Source organism: Stegostoma tigrinum, chromosome 7, assembly GCF_030684315.1.
Source record: "Stegostoma tigrinum isolate sSteTig4 chromosome 7, sSteTig4.hap1, whole genome shotgun sequence".
Lineage (NCBI taxonomy): Eukaryota > Metazoa > Chordata > Chondrichthyes > Orectolobiformes > Stegostomatidae > Stegostoma > Stegostoma tigrinum.
The window spans coordinates 71,563,527-71,584,475 of NC_081360.1; the positions used below are offsets into that span (position 1 = coordinate 71,563,527).

The 20,949-nt window shown below is 39.9% G+C and overlaps 1 protein-coding gene across 9 annotated transcripts in view; it reads right to left on the minus strand.

The window, feature by feature from the left end:
• Positions 1–20,949, minus strand: part of nckap5l (NCK-associated protein 5-like) — a 752,792-nt gene that overhangs the window by 424,772 nt on the left and 307,071 nt on the right. For all 9 annotated transcript variants that reach the window (XM_059647402.1, XM_059647401.1, XM_059647405.1 and 6 more), the window contains one exon: positions 13,149–13,212. In XM_059647402.1, coding sequence (XP_059503385.1) covers positions 13,149–13,212 — 64 coding nt within the window. The remainder of the gene's footprint in view (positions 1–13,148; positions 13,213–20,949) is intronic.

The following is a 20,949-nucleotide window of genomic DNA, read 5'->3' on the forward strand; positions in this document are numbered from 1 at the left end:
GTACAGTGGAAATGGGTTATATTGCAAATTATGATTCCCCATCAGACTTACAGCTCAAATGTAACTCACATAATTCTTGAACCTAAAGGTTCAGATTTAATCATTTTTAGTCAGCTGAAGCTAGATGATCAATAGCTCCATAAAGAAAACTTGTATTGTGTATACAGATTGAAACAACAGGCCTGGCAGTTTTATTATTTTTGCTTTCATGGGTCACAGAAATAAATTGCAAATGGCAGTTTATAGATCATCTTGACAACTCTCCCCTGACGTACAAGGTAACTTATATTAGGATGCAGTGTTCTGAGTCTTTTGACTATGCAAAATGTAATGCAATATGGCGTTACCCAATTCATTCAAACGTTTTCCATAATTTTAAGAAATAAAATGATAACTGGAAAAAATACGAAGTCAGTCATTTTGAATTAGGGGTGCACACAGCCCAATAAGGGAATGCTTCAAATTTTTCAATAATTCTGAATTGACCACAGCAATACAGGAGAAACTGCAAAATTAGCTCTTAATCTGAAGTGATTCAGACAGGTGGAACTGCAAATCCTCGAATATAGCCTAATGTGTCTTTATTCATTTTTGAACTATCAAAATCCCTGTTATAAATTGGCACATTCCAAACCAATACTTTGACAGCCATTTGGGAGCTCTTTATTTTGTAAAGATAGGTAAGTGAGCAACATCTGGTCAGAACTACAGACCTGAAAACTATCATTTATTTTTAAATAGCCCCAAAATGATCTGGTAACTGAATCATTTCCAGTATTTTGGTTGTGATAGCTCGTGTTTCTCATATTCCCTGTGTCTAGACTGTTAGATAGAATCATTAGATTAGAAGCAGGTCTTTGTTTGTCTCAGCAAAATCTATAACTGACTCATTTATGAAGAATGCTGAAGAAAAAATTAGTTACACGTTCTTCTAGACAATTCAGATTACCAAGTAGATCAATTGATTTTCTATTCCTTATCCTGCTTGATTTTACCATGACTATTGACTATTCAGAACTGTGAAACTCCTGAAAGTCAGTGCTCTAGTATCTCAGACACACCATGCAATGATAGTTAATCAACAATAGTAAGTTCTACAACACAGAGACCATAGCACAAAAGTCTCGTATTTACATAGGTTAAATAAATCAAATTCGACTCATATTTGGGATTTATAATCCATACTTTTAGGATTAAATACCACAGCTCTGAATCATTCTCTGAAAACTAGAAACTTTAGCCTTTTACCAATATGCAATATTTCATATCGAACACAGCAAGTATGGAACTTGTGCCTTTTAGAAACAGCATTGGGGCTGGCATTTATGGGGCGCAGTTGTCCAAAAGTCATGGCCATCAAGCTGAGAAAGGGCCCACCCACATCAGCTGTCCAGCAGCTCTGTAGCCCCAGCAACATCAGAAACAATGGCAACTACTGAAACAACAAGCAGTCCCACCATGTTTTAGAACTCAGCTGGGGGCAGGGATAGGGCACTCAGCAAAAGGAATAGGAAGGGGGAAACATGTTCTGGAGGCAAACAGATGGTAAAAAGAGATATATGACTTGGGTAAATGCCAGCAATAGAAAGGGAATCTGCAACCAGCTTGTAAGGCTTAAGGTGATCGACTTCCTGAATAGCTGTACCTCCCACTGCTGCAAGTAAAATACTGGTTTGGACAGAACAAAAACATTGAATGGCCTCTTCCTGTAAAATTACAGGCGTATTAGGAAGAGTACTCGAGGCAGAGGAAATGCTAACCACTGGAATTTATGGGTACTATCTCCAATCCCCACTCTCCAATCTATAATTTTGATGAACTGGAGCATCCACAAAAGAAGGATCAATTCATAATTAATCTATTGGTACATTTTTTTAAAATTCATTTTTGTGGGATGTGGGCATCACTGACTAGCCAGCATTTATTGCCTGCCCCTAGTTGCCATTGAGAAGGTAGTGATGAGCTGCTTTTTTGAACCACTTCAGTCCTCCTGCTGTGGGTTGACCCACAATGTTATTAGGGAGGGTATTCCACGATTTGGACCTAGGAAAAGTGAAAGAACACAGGTATATTTCCAAATCAGGACGGTGAGTGGCTTGGAGGGGAACGTCTAGTGGTGGTGTTCCCATATATCTGCTGTCCTTGTCCTTCTAGATGCAAGTAGTCGTGGGTTTGGGATGTGCTATTTGAGGATCTTGTAGATAGTACACACTGCTGCTACTGAGCATCAGTGGTGAAGGGACTGGATGCTCGTGGATGTTGTACCAGTCAAGCGGGCTGCTGTGTCAAGCTTCATGAGTGTTGTTGGGACTGCACAAGTCGGGAGTATTCCATCACACCCCTGACTTGTACCTTGTTGATAGTGGACAGAAATTTGGGAGGCAGGTGAGCTACTTGCTGCAGCATTCCTAGCCACTGACCTGCCATTATAGCCACTATGCTTATGTGGTGAGTCCAGTTGAGTTTTTGATCAATGACAACTCCTAGATATTGATAGTGCGGGATTAAAAACAAAGAACAAAGAATAAAGAAACCTACAGCTCAGGAACAGGCCCTTCGGCCCTCCAAGCCTGCGCCGATCAAGATCATCTGTCTAACCTGTCATCTATTTTCTAACGGTCTGTGTCCATTTGCTCCATGCTCATCCATGTACCTGTCCAAATATATCTTAAAAGACACTAACGTGTCTGCGTCTACCACCTCCGCTGGCAACGCATTCCAGGCACCCACCACCCACTGTGTAAAGAACTTTGCACGCATATCTCCCTTAAACTTTCCTCCTCTCACTTTGAACTCATGACCCCTAGTAATTGAGTCCCCCACACTGGGGAAAAAAATTTTGCTATCCACCATGTCTATACACCTTATGATTTTGTAGATCTCAATCAGGTCCCCCTTTCAATCTCCGTCTTTCTGATGAAAATAATCCTAATCTACTCAACCTCTCTTCATAGCTAGCACCCTCCATAAAAGGCAACATCCTGGTAAACCTCCTCTGCACCGTCTCCAAAGCATCCACGTCCCTTTGGTAATGTGGCGACCAAAACCGCACACAGTACTCCAAGTGTGGCCGAACCAAAGTCCTATACAACTGCAACATGACCTGCAAAACTCTTGACTTCAATACCCCACCCAATGAAGGAAAGCATGCCATATACCTTTTTGACCACCCTATTGATTCAGTGATGGTAACACCATTGAATGTCAAGACCGGTGATTAGATTGTCTCTTATTGGTGTTGGTGATTGCCTGGCATTTGTGTGGCACAAATATTACTTACCACATGTCAGCCCAAGCCTGGATTTTGTCCAGATCTTGTTGCATTTGAACATGGACTGCTTCTTTGTCTGAGGGTCACAAATGGTCCTGAACATTGCACAATTATCAGTGAACATCCCCAGTTCTAATCTTGTGATGGAGGGAAGCTCATTGGTGAAACAGCTGAAGATGGTTGAACCTAGAACACTATCCAGAAGAACTCCTGCAGAGATGTCCTTGGACCTGAGCTGACTGACTTCCAATGTGTCAGGTATGACTCTACCCATTGGAGAGTTTGCCCCGGTACCCACTGATTCCAGTTTTGTTAGGGCTCCTGGATGCCACACATGGTCAAATGCAGCCTTAATGTCAAGGGCTGTCACTCTCACCTCATTTCTGGAATTCAGCTCTTTTGTCCATGTTTGGACAGAGGCTGTAATGAGGTCAGGAGCTGATTGGCTCTGGTGGAACCCAAACTGGGCATCACTGAGCAGGTAATTGCTGAGTAGGTGCTGCTTGTTAACACTGATGATGACACCTTCCATCACTTTGTTGATGATCGACAGTCAACTGATGGGCCAATAATTAGCCGGGTTGGATTTGTCCTGCTTTTTAAGTACAGGACATACTTGGACAATCTTCCACATTGTTGAGCAGAAGCTAGTGTTCTAACTGTACTGGAACAGCTTGGCTAGGGTGTGGCAATTTCTGAGGACAAGTCTTCAGTACCATTGCCGGACTGTTGCAGGGCCAGTAGCCTTTGCAGTATCCAGTATCTCCAAACTTTTCTTGATATCACTTGGATTGAATCGATTTGTTATCTGAAATACTGGGAACCACTGGAAGAGGCCGAGATGGATCGTTCTCTCAGCAGTCCTGGCTGAAGATTGCTGTGAATGCTTCAGCCTTATCTTTTGCACTGATGTGCTGGGCTCTCCCATCATTGAGGATGAGGATATTTGTGGAGCCTTTTCCTCCAGTGAGTTGTTTAATTGTCCATCACCATTCATGACTGGATGTGGCAGGACTGCAGAGTTTAGATTTGATCTGTTGGTTGTGGGATGTGACTACAACTTGCTGTTTGTACTGTTTGGCATGCAAATAGGTTGACACCTCATCTTCAGGTATGCCTGGTGATGCTCCTGGCCCTCTTGCACTCTCCATGAACCAGAGTTGAGCCCCTGGCTTTATGGTAATGGATGAGTAGAGGATATGCCAACCATGAGGTTACAGATTGTGCTGCAGTACAATTCTGCTGCTGTTGATGGCTCACAGCACCTCATGGATGCGCAGTCGTGAGTTGCCAGCTCTGTTGCACAATTTCAGTTCAACAGCAGTGCGTGAAAGAGGGAAAAGGAATTTATAAATAGGACTGAAGGTTTTTAAATTGAAGTATAGCAAATTAAGCAACAGGCAGAGGAAGTGTCAGGTCAGTAAGTATGCATTTGGTTCAGCGAGCTGTCAGATAGCGAAAATAATTAACTAAGTAAAAATTTCCCAGCAGTTTTAAAAGTTATCTTCATGTGGAGAACCTGGCAGATGTACTTTAAAAGACAACAGAGCTCTGCAGGGAGACAGAAAACAACAGCAAGAGCCCTTAACTTTAATGAGATTGGACACAAACTCTCAGAACAGCAGACTGATGCCAGGAACTGTTTGTGATCTGATGAGGGCTTACTTGCATTACCTACCATTTTCTCTGCCTCCAAGAACTATAATGCTTGACCACGTCTTGGTCACTTTATTTCAACTTTTCTAACCTTCAAAAACTTCAATTTGTGTAATATGTTACAGCCTGTGCTGATGCTGACGCTAATTCACATATTCCTATTCTTTTCATCCTTCAGCTGCGTGGGTCCCTACTCTCCGAAAAGTTTCATTTAAAATTCTTGCCTTTGTTTTCAAAACTGCCAATGTCACCTCATCTAGTCTTAATCCCCTTCATGCATTCTAAAGTTACAGAATGTTATCCTTGTTCCTTGCTCAATCTTTGGCAAATGCTTATTTAGCTGCCATGGTCCTGCCAATGCCACTCCCTAACCACTTCCCTTAAAACCTCCTCTAAATCCATCCTTTGATAGCTCCTCTGTAATTCTATCAGCTTTGTTCCCTCTATTACGAGAAGTCAAATAAAACTGCCAATTCTTACTGCCAAAATCTGCCCAATGAAACTCATGTAAAAATTATTTATAAACCTCTATTGACACGAATATTATTTGACAAATTGTCCTCTTTAAAAAGTTTAACATTTTCAGATCTGAGGTTGAATAGAAATTTAATTTTTTATTTGACTGCAAAGATTCAAAATGCTGCATGCATTCCTAATCTGTAACCTTTCTCTTTCTAATCATATGTTTAAATTCCCACTTGTTTTGGAGAGGTAAAAGTGATTGGCTGTGCAAAATCAGGATGAATAGTTTATTAACCTTTTGACCTTGGTTTAGTAATTAAAAAGCTCATCTTTTATTGTTAAAATTGACAAATATGTAAATTCTAGCCCCGAATACTTTTGAACATACCAATAAAATAAAATGTTTACAATAATACATCAAAACATTGATTTTACACACAACTTTTCTCGTGAAAGCAAAATACCAACAACTTAATTAGTGCAAGAATTGAACTTGGAGGAGTTACTGATGGCAGATATAATTGCTCAGATCCCATCCAAGCAGTAAAAGAAATAGATCAGCAATTTTGTCAAAAACTGCTAATTGTGGTTTCTAAATGTCTGATATGGCTGCAACTGTTAACATCACAAGTTGCCCAGATATTGGCTAACTGTGACACACCCTTCAAGATGCTACAAATCAGGGAAAATCAACCAACTCTAGGAAACACAAGATTTTCGGCGATCCCTACAAGATGTGCAACTTGGAAAATTAGAAGGTAGTTTTCATAAAACTGCAGGCCATTTGCTCGCGATAGATCTTAATGCTTCTGCTCTGGTGATACAGAAGTAAAAGAAAACTGGAAGTATTAAGTAAAAATGTTAAATGGAAACAGAAAATTCTGAAAGGAAAACAAAATTACTCAAACTTCAAAAAAGAGTACACACATTAACATTCTTATTGGAAAGAGTATGAACATTGAAATGAAAAAAACAAAAAACAAAAACAAGTCCTGCTCACGAGAAAGTGAACAAGAAAATAGCAATTGGTTCATTACATGTCCCAGATGGTCAAAATATAGCAAAGCTTCGTAAATTGCAGACTATGCTAGTCATCTAATCAGGTGAGAAATCACTCTAAAAATATAGACAATTCAGTGAAAAGAAATCTCTAGAAAATTCTTTATAACCCTGAAGAATGATCAGAACAAGTTCCAGGAATTAGAAGAGTCACGAGGTCAGTGTCCAAGTCTCAACTGCCGTCTCTAAAAACGGACATTTGCCGCAATAATGAATTTACATTATTTGTTTATAAACTGTCAGACATATCACTTACACTGGCACCTGATTGCAGAGGTGGACCATCCTCACATACAGGGCAGCACGGTGGCTCAGTAGTTAGCACTGCCGCCTCACAGCGCCATGGACCCAGGTTCAATTCCACCCTCAGCCTGTGTTCAGTTTGCCATTCTCCCTGTCTCCGTGTGGGTTTCTTCCGGTTGCTCCGGGTTCCTCCACAGTCCAAAAAGATGTGCAGGCTAGGTGGATTGGCGATGCTAAATTGCCCTTGCAGTGTTCAGGGGTGTGTAGATTAGGTGGGTTACAGGGTGGGATGTCCAAAGGACAGTGTGGACTTATTGAATGAAAGGGATAGTTTCCACACTGTAGGGATTCTATGATAAAGGATATCACACCACATCCAACAGTTCCATGTTTATCCATCATTTTGCTTCATCTATCTAGTTTAAACAGTACATCATATAAATTCACTGTGGTCCACTGACCCCTTTAAATACTTCCACTTAATCTGGAATTCTGTGTATTCTAGAATAAAGAGCCACACCTTACTAAACCAAGTGGAACTCTTTTAGCACCACTCCTTTCTAAGGCTCCTTTATCACCCACTATGTGCATGTATTAAAACTACACATTGTGTAACAAATAAGGCCTAACTAAAGCCTTCTATAAGAAGAATGAAGTCTTAATTATATAACAAATTATCCATGCTATACATTTTAATATCCTTTGCAGAAGCTGTCCTGCACCGTAACAAACAATGTGGCATGCAGAAATTAGCAATGTTGACCCCAATTCTGACACAATGAAATCACAATCATATGGAATGATGGATTTTTGGTAGACCTGTCCTTCTCTTGTAATTTTCCTACTTCAAGTATCAAAAACTAGTGAATTATTTGATGAGAATAGCAGTTTGCAACTCCAGCAGCTTATACTCAAAGCAGAATTATAAACTTTATCGGTTAACTACAGCAATTTCTTGTGAATTTCAATAAGCACTAAACTTCTAATGTGTTTAAGGAATTATTAATTTTGACATATGAACTTCAGACTGAACCTAAGGCCCACAGGGGAATCACATTCATGGACAGAGGGTGGAGACTGGTAAACACATACAAAGGCAACAATAGTACAAAGTTGTAAAATTATGAATACAAAGGTTATAATGTAATGGAATCCCAAACAATTCAAATAACCTGAAATAGTTTATACCACACATTCTTATATTCAGAGCTACATTTATAGATGCTATTATTCTATATACCACTTCTTTTCAATAGCATGAGGTACATTTGTCATTTAAATACCTACAACATGCATTGTAATGGATTCCAAATGCAGAAAAATTCCCAAAGGCATTACATCGGGACAACAATAACAGACAAAATTAAAAGACATTCGATACTAAAGACAAAGCTATTAACATAAAAGACCAACACTTTTTTTTCAAAGAGGTGAATTTCAAGGAGGTATTTTAAGAAAAAGAGGAAAGTGAAGGATCGGAAGATTTTCAGAAGAGAAATGCATGAAGTACAGATGACATAACTGAACAAATGGCTCAGATGGTCATGGAAGAGGAAGGGAAATTGCACAACAAGACAGGGTTAGAGGATTGGCTGATGCAGCAGAGGTTCTAGTTTAAGGTAAAGTCACCATATTCTTACCAGACCATGGGACTGCTCTCTCATTACAGAGTGACAACTGTTGATGTTTTAACCTGACGGTCATCATGCCTCAGGTGAGGGGAGACATTGAGAAGAAGAATCCTCATGAAAACTGTAGTGATTGTAACCACATGGTTCTTGATGGGGTTGTTAACCTGGGCCAATCAGGAAAGTTCTGGCTGACTAATATAACCACCAGGAATTAGAATCTTCAGTGCAGGGGCCTGACTCTGAGCTGGTGGGATACAGCCTGCGTACTGTTCACATGTAAATAAAGGGTGCCTTAGTGATGGGATGGTGGTCTCTGTGCAGTTATTACAGTAAACTTAGCCAGTGTGGGAACTGAACCCAGTCTGCATAGCAAACCAGCTGTCCAGCCAACTGAGCTAAATCAACCTCCTAGTTATAGGGCACTGGGGCTAGAAAGATATGGGAATGAAGATTATGAAGCAATCAAAACAAAATTATGATTTGTTTGAAATTGAAAACTTTGAGATAGCTGGTGACAACATTGATCAGCAAAGGCAATATGTCAGCGATGCATGGTGTTGTAAACAGAGCTTCAAATGACCTAACTCAAAACATTAACCATTTTCTCTATATAGATGCTGCTTATTGTGGTGAGTTTGTCCAGTAACTTGTTTTAAATTTAAAACCTAAAATAGGCAGATCATGGAATACAGACAGCCAGTCCAAATAGCGCTGGGATAGTTGAGCTTAAAAAGGTGACAAAAGCAAGGGTTTGATTTTTCTTTAGGAGAGGGTAGGCTAAGATATTGTAGGATCTAAAAAGCAGTTGCTTAAAATTCAGGTTTGATAGGCACAAACTGTTAAAACAAAATTAAGTTAGAGAACTTATCCCTATCAACGTGATAAAAACCCATCTAAATGATTTTTTTTCCCACAGAACCAAGTGTCTATCCAGTAATGCATTGCATCAGCATGATACATGTCCACACTAATCACATTTGTTGCAAGTTTCAAGAATGCAAATATCCAAATTACTAACAATTTTTGAAATATCTTGTTTTTATAGCTCATGTTCAGACAACAGCATTGATTGTTAACATGAGCTAGTTTTACAGTTTTAATGTTTGGCCCTTACCTAGATAACCAACCAAGCTACATCTGGTGTTAGAAGAATAAACTGTATAATATTTCATTCTAACTATTCCAGTAAATCAGCTCAATGTCAGAACACATTTTGGAGGCGCATCATGTCAAAAGAAAATCACATTCAATTAATCTCCATGCAGATGCCAGGAATAATTTGCAGCAATACAGCTCCTGGCAGATGAAGATTATTCATTTCTATGCCTCACTTTTATGAAATTTCATTAATTTGTCTAAATACTGTTGTTACTAGGAGGAAATTTCTTGTAAATGTTTTCCTTCATTTGAAGTCTTCTCATTTAGTAACTAAAATAGTTTAGAAATATTTTCAATGATTAAATATTTCATCCAACTGTACTAAATACAGTGAACACATATCTCAGTCTAAATTTGCAATGTGTTCTAATCAATTAGTTCTGTTTATCCTAGATTTTTGGTCTGCAAATATTAATCCAGTTTTGTATCTAGAACACAGAACATAGAACAGTACAGGCCCTTTGGCCCATGATATTGTGCTGACCTATTATCCCACTAAGATCAAACTACCCTGTATACCCTACATTTTACTATCTCCATGTGGCTATCCAAGAGTCGCTTAAAAGTCTCTAAATTATCTGATTGCACTACCACTGCGGGTAGCACATCCACACGCCTATCACTCTACAAAAACTATTTATAAAGATCCAAAAGTATTTAGGCATAAAACATCAAGAACTTTTTTTTAATTGCCATTTTACCTGATTTGTATACAATATCAGCAAATGAATGTAATTAATCTAATTAAAAGTTGTAAAAAGTGGGTACTTTTTGGGGCCTCAATGTGTGTGAGCCTTCCTGCATCCACAATTTACTGACTTTAGCACTACCCCTTGTTTGTCTAATTGAAATAAATGAGACTCTGTTGCTTTAAGGATTGCATTAAAACATATACAATTGGAAATCTGCTCTTAAATAAATTTCAGGAATTTACTCAATTACTCCCAAGTATGAATAATTCCACTGGGGCAAATTCCATTTTGCAACAGTACATCATTTTCTACATTCTATGGCATATTGTGTAGAGAACATGCTTGCTGCTATCAATTGCACTTACCCAATACATAAATTAGAAATCAGTCAACACATAAAACAAGTTTCAGTTTATCTGTTGGAATTTTGTTTGTACATTGACTACATTATCGTATTAGTCATATTCGATGGGGCTCAAGGTACAGCATCAATTAGCACAGCAAATCTAATTAAGGAATTTGTGTCACGGCTTATATTTACCTTTAGAATCATGCAGTTATCTGGCAAACAGTTTGAAATGGAAAAGTAAATAACATCAGGAACAGATAAGCCCTAATGATTAATGTTCAATTGATGGAGGGGCAAAGAATACATTGGTAATTAACAGCAGAAATGCCTACAGCTAGGGTACAAAAAGATAATGGCCGAGATATTCCAACGGTCAGACAGTCACTAGGGCAGCATAGACAAAAGTCGTGTTCAAACCATACAGAAACTTCAATCCAACAGATTCTGAGAGAATTGCTGAGGAAATTGAAACTTCACATGGATAATTCTCATGCATTTGAATTCCTCCAAAATGCCCTTCAAAAGTAGGAAACTTGAGGTTTATGCATTAGTTAAAGCTCAAAGTTACCAAGGAAGTTTAAAGTTACAGGATTAAAACGTGCTTTAGCAGTTGGGCAACTATTAAACTGAACTCATGCCTCAACATCAACTCCCCCAACTACTGACCCCTTATCCCCTCCTGGACCCCTGAGAATCACCCCTTCTGCAAAGCCTCACTCCACTCCACCATCTACACTCCAACTCGTTAGCCTAACAACTGCACCACAGACCCTCTGGGCACAGCACTAAATCCCCAGATAGTTTGACACCCCAGATCCAACACCCACGCTCTGCTGACCTGACACCCCGAACACTCCCATCACAAATGCTGTGTCTGGTTTCTTGAGTTCAACCTGGCAAGCTCATGACAAAGCTTTGGGAAGTTTAACAAAGTATTCATCAAGGTTGCTCATGATAGACTGTTTAGTAAGGTTAGAGCACAGGGGATCCAGGGAGAGCTTGCCAATTGGATACAAAGTTGGCTTCGTGGTGGGAGACGGAGGGTGGTAGTAGAAGGTTGTTGTTCAGACAAGAGGCCTGAGACCAGCAGTGTGCTGCAACATTCATCATCTACATAAACAATTTGAATGAGAATTTAGGAGGCATGGTTAGTAAGTTTGCAGATAATACTAAAGTAGGTATTGTAGTGGACAGTGAATTAGGTTATCTCAGAGTACAACAGGACCTTAATCAATTTAGCCAGTGGGCCGAGGGATGGCAGATGGACTTTTATGTAGCTAAATATGAGGTGTTGCATTTTGTCAAGACAATCCAGGGCAGGGCTCAGACAGTTAATGGTAGGGCCCTTGGGAATGAGGTTGAAGAAGGAACTTTAGGGGTGTGGGTACATAGTTCCTTGAAAGTGGCTTCACAGAGTGGTGAAGGCGGTATTTGACACACTTGTCTTCATTGGTTACGGCATTGAATACAGGAGTTGGGACATCATGTAATACTTATACAAAACATTGGTAAGGCCACATATGCAGTGCTGCATACAATTCAAGATGCCCTGTGTTACTAAACTGGAAAGGGTGCAAAAAAATTTACAAGGATGTTACCGAGACTGGAAGACTTATAAGGAGAGGCTGAATAGGTTGGGACTTAGTTTCCTGTAGCCTAGGAGGGTGAGGGGTGACATCATAAAGGTTTGGTTTATAAAATCATGGATTTATGCACATAGATAAATAAATACGTCTTTTCACCAGGGTAGGGGGTTTTAAAACTAGTGGGCATAAGTTTAAGTTGAGAAAGATTTTAAAAGGTGACCTGAAGGACAATTTTTACACACAGAAGATGGCACGTGTATGGAACAAGCTGCCAGAGGAAAGGGTAGAGATGGGTACAATTACAACATTTAAACAACATGTGGACAGGTGTACAGATTAGCAAGGTTTAGAGGGATATGGGACAAACGCAGGAAAATGGGATTAGTTCAATTTAGGAAACTCGGTCAGCATGGACAAGCCGGGCTGAAGGGCCTATTTCCATGCTGACTTGATGACTCTATGGCTGAATAACCGACATGATTACTCACCTGCCATTCTATTCTCTTACCCCATCCATCTCATTCACAGGAGGAAGAGCATTAAACTCAATCCAGTGTAATTTAAGATATTTTAGTTTTTCAAATTGTTTATAGACTTTTGTATTCTCAAAAGAAATTAACTGGTTCTAAACAGCTGCACCACTGAAACACAAACATCTGGGCACTTCTGTTTTGGGACTGAAGTAAAGCAGAATGGGTCTTGAGGTCTTCTGTATTTCCATTACTTCTGTTTGAAAACTGTGCTTAAAATAACTACCACAATTCTACCCTGCAATTTGTAAATGCTATTGTTATTGGTCTGCTGTAATTTGACTATCTTCACAGAATCACTTGATTATTCATTTAATTGTAACATATTCCAGCCCAACAGCTTTGGCCACAAGATTTCCCTGTAAAAGGACATGAACATAACATAACAATATAACAACTGTTTCTTCAATAAGGAATATTTCGCCCACTACATTAGTACTGACATTAAACAGGTGAGAAAGAACATGGTGAATGAAAAACAAATATGGAACAAGGAACATTTATGCCATACCATTGTGCCTTGACTTTCACTTCTTGCAATTACCCGTTGTAACTGGGACACTGCCAATTTCTCTCTACAAAAGAAAACAAACAAATATAAACAGATGGTCACATTTCTGTGGTGCTGCAGGTGCTCTTTGCAATGTTCCCATTTGTTATAATAACATAGCAATTCCCCAGTTAGATTTACAGTACATAGACTTCAAAGACTAACTTATGACTGTAGCAGCTTTTAATCAAGTTTCAGTTTCTGACATGGTGTTGCAAGTTTTTCCTACAATGGACTGGCCTATGGTATTCAAAGTAGTTATTTGCCACAATATCATGGATAACTTAAAACAAAACATACATGTTTATAACTAATGGTACATTTTAAAAAGTTGTGATCTGAAAAGTTTTATCATAGTTTCATAGAATAATTCTATAATCAAAATGAGACCAGTTTAAAAGCAATAATGACAAGGCTCTCTGATGAAGGGTCTAGGCCCGAAACGTCAGCTTTTGTGCTCCTGAGATGCTGCTGGGCCTGCTGTGTTCATCCAGCTCCACACTTTGTTATCAATGACAAGTTGTAAGTAAGTTAAAGTCAAGTCAAGTTATCCATCCGACTCTATACTTCAATTTAACCAGATTTACTGGTCCTGGTTCAATGGCAAAAAAGCAAGCACAAATTGTGTGTAAAAGGCACGAGACAATAAAACAAAAATTCAGTATAGCCTTTCATAGAACAATATTGTTTCTTCTTTAATCTATTACTATTTTGATAACATGTTCCATTTAAGCTGCGAAATATCATGTTGGCATCAGTAATAAATCTGTGTCTAAGGAGTTGAAAAAAATGGATGGTCGCAGAAAGAATTTGATGGCACATTGTGATTAATTACTCTATTCTCAGCTCTAGTGCTGGTCAAAATTTGGATTAGACTAATGAGATTAGCACCCACGCTCTGAAAAAAAATTCTTCCCATTTGAAGTTATTGGATCGATTACTAACCCATAAATAGCATCCTGCTTGAGCTATTCAGCCAATCAATAAACACAGAGTTTTTAAAGGGTTTTAAAAGGCATTCTGTACCATCATAGGGGAGGCAATGACCTAGCGGTATAATTGCTGGACTGTTAATCCAGTGACCTAGGTTCCAATCCCATCACAGCAAATGGTGCAATTTAAATTCAGTAAAAATATCTGGAATTTGGAGTCTAATTATGACCATGAATCCATTGTCAGGAAAACTCATCTGGATCACTATTGTCCTTTAAGGAAGAAAGCTGCCTTCCTTACCTGGTCTGGCTTACATGTGATTCCAGACCCACAGCAATGTGGTTGACTCTGAACTGCCCTCTGGGCAAAAAATGCTGGCCTGGCCAGAGACACCCTCATCCCACTAATGAATAAAGAATATTCCATAGTGTGTTAACAAGACTGTTACCCCACACCGCTCCCCGTCTCCCGTATAAGCAGGCAATCTCTAATAATTACTTTCTGAAACATTTTCTTTGCGTTCTTTTCCGATTATTCCAGTTTATCATACTTAAAATATATATTATATTTACTGCTAACACAGGTTTATATTTTTGTAACAAAATTTTTCACAATTCCAAAACAAAAACCCAAAGAACTGCAGATGTTGGAAACAAAATCAGAAATTGCTGGTAAAACTCAGCAGATCTCGCAGCAGAGATGGTAGGAACTGCAGATGCTCCAGAATCCAAGATAACAAGGTGTAGACCTGGATGAACACAGCAGGCCAAGTTTCTGATGAAGGGTCTACGCCCAAAAAGTCAGCTTTCCTGCTCCTAAGATGCTGCTTGGCCTGCTATGTTCATCCAGCTCTACACCTTGTTATCTCAGATCTCGCAGCATCTGTGGAAAGAAAGCGTAGTTAATGTTTCAGGCCCAGTGACTGTTCTTCAGAATGGTTCAGTTGTTCCTGCAATTTCTGTTTTTATTTCATCCTGATACCACTTACCTTAATTCTCCAAAAATCAGTGCTTGAAATTTACAAGATAACAAAGTGTGGAGCTGGGTGAACACAGCAGGCCAAGCAGCATCTCAGGAGCACAAAAGCTGACGTGTTGGGCCTAGACCCTTCATCAGAGAGGGGGATGGGGAGAGGGAACTGGAATAAACAGGGAGAGAGGGGGAGGCGGACCGAAGATGGAGAAAAAACAAGATAAGTAGAGAGGAGAGTATAGGTGGGGAGCTAGGGAGGGGATAGTTCAGTTCAGGGAAGATGGACAGGTCAAGGAGGCGGGATGAGGTGGTAGGTAGGAAATGGAGGTGCGGCTTGAGGTGGGAGGAAGGGATGGGTGAGAGGAAGAACAGGATAGGGAAGCAGAGACAGGCTGGGCTGGTTTTGGGACGCAGTAGGGGAAGGGGAGATTTTGAAGCTTGTGAAGTCCACATTGATACCATTGCGCTGCAGGGTTCCCAAGCAAAATATGAGTTGCTGTTCCTGCAACCTTCGGGTGGCATCGTTGTGGCACTGCAGGAGGCCCATGATGGACATGTCGTCTGAGGAATGGGAGGGGGAGTTAAAATGGTTCGCGACTGGGAGGTGCAGTTGTTTATTGCGAACCGAGTGGAGGTGTTCTGCAAAGCGGTCCCCAAGGCTCCACTTGGTTTCCCCAATGTAGAGGAAGCCACACCGGGTGCAATGGATACAATATACCACATTGGCAGATGTGCAGGTGAACATCTGTTTGATATGGAAGGTCATCCTGGGGCCTAGGATGGGGGTGAGGGAGGAGGTGTGGGGACAAGTGTAGCACTTCGTGCGGTTGCAGGGGAAGGTGCCGGGTGTGGTGGGGTCGGAGGGGAGTGTGGAGCGGACAAGGGAGTCGCGGAGAGAGTGGTCTTGCCGGAAGGCAGACAAGGGTGGGGATGGAAACATGTCTTGGGTGGTGGGGTCGGATTGTAGATGGCGCAAGTGTCGGAGGATGATGCGTTATATCCGGAGGTTGGTGGGGTGGTATGTGAGAACGAGGGGGGTCCTCTGGGGGCGGTTGTGGGGGATGTGTTGCGGGAAATGCGGGAGACACGGTCAAGGGCGTTCTCAAACACTGCGGGGGGAAAGTCGGTCCTGGAAGAACGTGGACATCTGGGATGTCACACCTCCTCCTTCACCCTCATCCCAGGCCCCAGGAAAACCACACCTCCTCCCTCACCCCCATCCCAGGCCCCAGGAACACATCCCAGATGTCCAGCACCTGCAGTTCCCATTATCACTTGAAATTTACATGTTGTTTCCCTCAGTCCAGCACCATTATCTTTGTCTGAAATCCCAATGACAGAAATGTCCTCACTTATTCATTTACATTTGTCTGCTTCCATTTCCCTTTGTGTCTCTTACCACTCCATCATCCTGCTGCCAAACCAATTATTCATGCCTTTTCCAACATCTTCCTAGCTTTTGCTGCACTCCATGACAGCAAACTTGTAAATTAGTTCTTTCAAGAACATAATGGCCAGAATGTATAAGCCCTACATAACACCAAAAATAGATGAGATTCTGCAACTTGCCCAATGTTAATCTCAGGAAATGTACTATTAGCCATACTAAATACTTTAACCACGGAAACACTGGATTCATACATCAAGGTAGAGAAATCATTCTTTCAGTTGTTTGGTCAAGGGAAGAATTAAGATTAAGAATACATTTTTCCTTGAAATCTGCCCCCCATCCCAGATCTCAGGCACGTTCCCCAAGGTTACTGACACTACTCAATACTCCCACACTCTCTAAATCAGTTTTCCACAGTGCCACTTACTCCAAGATGTCAGGATTTCTCTAACAATAGCTCAATTTTAGCATGGCCACAGCTACACACTCCTCTGTACTAATCATCTCAAAACCTCACCATCTATCCAGTGTTGCCTTTAGAACACAGTAGCGCCTGCTTTCCCTCATTGTCTCCAAAAGCCAAATGTGCTTGCCAAAACTCTAACCCCCTCGTCAAATGCAAGACGCTTATCATGGTTACCATAACTGTAATTGTGAAGTGCGTATTTTTATGAAATTAAAACTGTACCTCCCTTCACACTAATCCTACATCACAGTCCTACAACTACTCACCATTTGAACAGCTTAGAGTCCAGTTCTATTTACATGATTACAACAATTACATCCATTACCTCCAGATCCATATATCCCTTTCCTACTATTTTCAGACTGAAGGCATCTTGCACAAATATTCACACTGTAAGACTCAGCTGCTCCCTGACGGTCAAATTCTAGAACTATTAATTTTTCATGAAATAATTTCATAAAAATACGCACTTCACAATGTTAATACCTCTAATTGAATAGACAGTAATTAATTAAATATTGCACTTTTCAAAACTAAAAACGTTTCTGGTAAAAAAGTAAATAAAGTGAAACGTGAAGGTGGTTGGAATACTAATGTGATAGATTTTTTTCTTGTGGTTATAGATGACAATGTCACTGTATAACAATTGTGCTGTGGTAGAACTAATAATTAATTCCCTATATTTGGCATTGATTAACATGTTATGATTATGATTTGTGATGTGTTTGTTACTGTTTGAAAAACTGAATTTTATAGTAGATAGAATCACATAGCTTTGTGTTTGATCGAGATTGTTGATTAGGACCATAGGTATATTTTCATTTTTGAGTTCGGAGACTGGTAAAGGTTCATTTGTAAATTTGTTCACATACATTTACATGAGGATTTTGAAAACAAAACTTTGGATGTGTAGAGTTCAGTGCTTTAGGAAACAAGGGCAGAGGAGAGAAAAACTATTGAGCCGATTGTCCTACAAGGTATCCTATGAGACAGTAAGACAGGGACACAAAAAGACAGTAGGCTTTAAGGTATCAGAGGGGAAAACATCCTACAAGGTTGCTGAATGTAGGAGTTTAAGGAACATGTTTTAAGGAATCAGTGAGCTGTGTTAGCACTTTAAAAGGTTGTCACAAAGAGGCATTATCTAAAGATGATAATATTGAGTGAATTGAAAGGTTTGCCAGATAAAAACTAAGTATGGCCATGCCCATTAAATAAAGAGCATTAAAGCTGAAGCAGGGTGAATCTCAGTTGAAGTTTGAGTATCTACTAACTTGTTGTTGTGGGCAGAAGTTGAATCTTTATTTATGATAATTATAATAATACTGCTTCAAATAGTTCTTATATAGTGCAAAATAATGGGTTTCCTCATGTATGTAACAAATATTGATATTCTTTCAATTAAAAAGGACATTGGCAGCCTTTTGCAACTATCTTCATTTTCTAGGCATCACAGCAATCAAATTGCAAAAAAAAACTTCCAATGGAATCCAAAATTGTTCGGTGCTCCCTTCCGTTGAGATCATAACAATGTGCGTATAGATCAAACGTCAGTAGTTAAATTCCATATTATGAATTAAGTGCAACACCCACAAGTAACAGGAGCTTTATTTTGCAATTTGAGAGATATTCAGTAGAAGCAGGTTGAGTCAATGAGAGACTCAGATGCCAGCTGCATCACACATTTTAAGAAGGCTGATGTATTGTTCCACTCAGGCACTTAACACAGAAGAAGTCAATGACTCTTTAAACAACAGGGCTGAGGAGATGGTGAGTGTTACTGGTACGACACCCACCAAGGCTTCATAATGATGCCGAACGCTCGGACAGAGATAACAGGCTATGAAGTCATGAAGGTAGGGTCTCAGCAATAAAAGGTAGGGGTGTGGCTCACAGTGAGCTATACATCCTGATGGCTAATCCCTCATTCAGTGTCTTAAGCAAGGGACCTTGCCCAAGATTTCACAGGCGATCCCTGTGCGCCTACATGATCTGCACATGGAGAGAGTTCCACCCCCTGCCACTGGGTTCATACCAACAGGGCCAAGAGGTGACGCATCATGGGCATCGATATCCTACTCAAGAGCCTCAGTTGATGGCAGGAAGACAGCTGTCCACAAGCCTTCCTGCCACAGATTTGTATTTTAAGAAGTTCATGGGATGTAGGTATTGCCAGCTATGACAGATTTAGTGTTTGTCCTTAATTGCCCTGGAGAGTGTGGTAGTGCACTGTTTCATGCACTGCTACAGTACTATCACAGGTGGAAGTGGGAAGATGACCAACATCAACTATTTGATTAAAAGCCCCTCCACACAGACTAAGGCACAAGATTCTGTCTTACAGTTTCCATTTTCCTTTATGTTGGGAAAAAAGAAATTTTCACTCAAAAGGATAGATGTCAGCATTAAAGATTGAAACATTTTCCACAGCATTTATTGATCACATTCAAATTTTGATATGGTCCAATTACAAGCTAGACAATTATATTTTAACTCAACAAATGGAAAAATGCTCAAAATGACAGTAATCAAGAAGTGAGTTAATAATGCCCATGAGATCTAACCTGTATGGGTAATAAACATGGAGTTTGCGTTGGTCAATTTTCATGTTTTCACCTACTGTTGATTAGTTTCAGCAGGGGTATAGGAACCAGCAGTGGAAGAAATGGCTGATCGATGTAAAAAGAGTTGTGATTCTGACAGCAAGAATAAAGTTAATGCAGCTGATTTACTTTTCTGCAAAGGCGTTAAAAAAATGTAATATAGTAATATTTTCCATAAGGCATGGCTAGAGTTCTATCTATCTAGTGTGAAGAAGCATGCTATCTCTTTCAGTTCTGTTATGCCAGTAAAACGATTTTATTGAAAGATAAAATTAACTGGCACTCCTCAGGAGCATATTGTCCTTTCAGCTTCAACAGTGTTGATTGAAGAGTGCATTTTCCAGCTTTACGTGAGCTGATTTAAATTGCCTGTTACCATTTGGAATGAGGCAAGCTTCTCATATCATTGTTTAAAACCCCACCATTTTCATCCAACATTAAACCTAGCTCAAAAAATCTTCCAAGATCCAAGCTCAGGCCAACACATGTACAACCCATAACTGTGAACTTTCCATTGGCAGCATCAAATGTTCATCCGTGTCATCTTTCGAAGTGACACTGACAAATTTAACCATCATCAGGTATCATTTGAGGCACAATATTATGTTGATGACATGCCAAACACACTTCACTTCACAGTCAAGGCTGATGGAGATGATGGAAATGATGCTGCTCTCTAATCAGCCTCAGGAACAACTGGATCCAGCAGTAGTGGAGAGCTAGTATTGAAAGTGACTGTGGTGTCTATTGCATTTCTTTATGAAACATTTCAGTCATTTTCTTGTAAAGCAGAACTGAAGAAATGCTGTAATTGACATTGCGATGGATGGGATATCCATATTTTAGTTTTTTCCAATGTTGTCAAGAATCAAAATTGTAAGGTAGCGATTCAAATAATAATAGAAAGCTTGATCAAAATGTAATAAGCACCACTATTATAATTTTAGTAAGTTGTATAGTACGTTAATGGCATGCAGAAGTGTCTGTTGAGTCTACAATCCTGAACTGGCCATTCAGCCATGTCAGAGCTTATACTCCACAGAAACCTTCTCCAACACTCCACATCTAAGGGTCAATATACCTTTCTATTCCTTCCCCCTTCACATCTTTATCCAGATTCCTCCTAAATGTGTGTTATCTGCCTCAACCAATCATTCTATAAGCACATTCCACATTCTTGAAATCTTGAAAACACTCTTGAAATCCCGACTAAATGCATCAGTGACTGATATTTAGGCCATTAGCTTTGGACTCCCCTACAAATAGACCTACTTTATTGTACTCTTATACTGAAAAATCTCTCAGATCACCCATCTCTTAGCTTCCTCATTTCTAAAGAAATGAAATCCAGGTTATTCTTCCTTCACACAAAAATAGAAAGAACTGGAGAAACTCAGC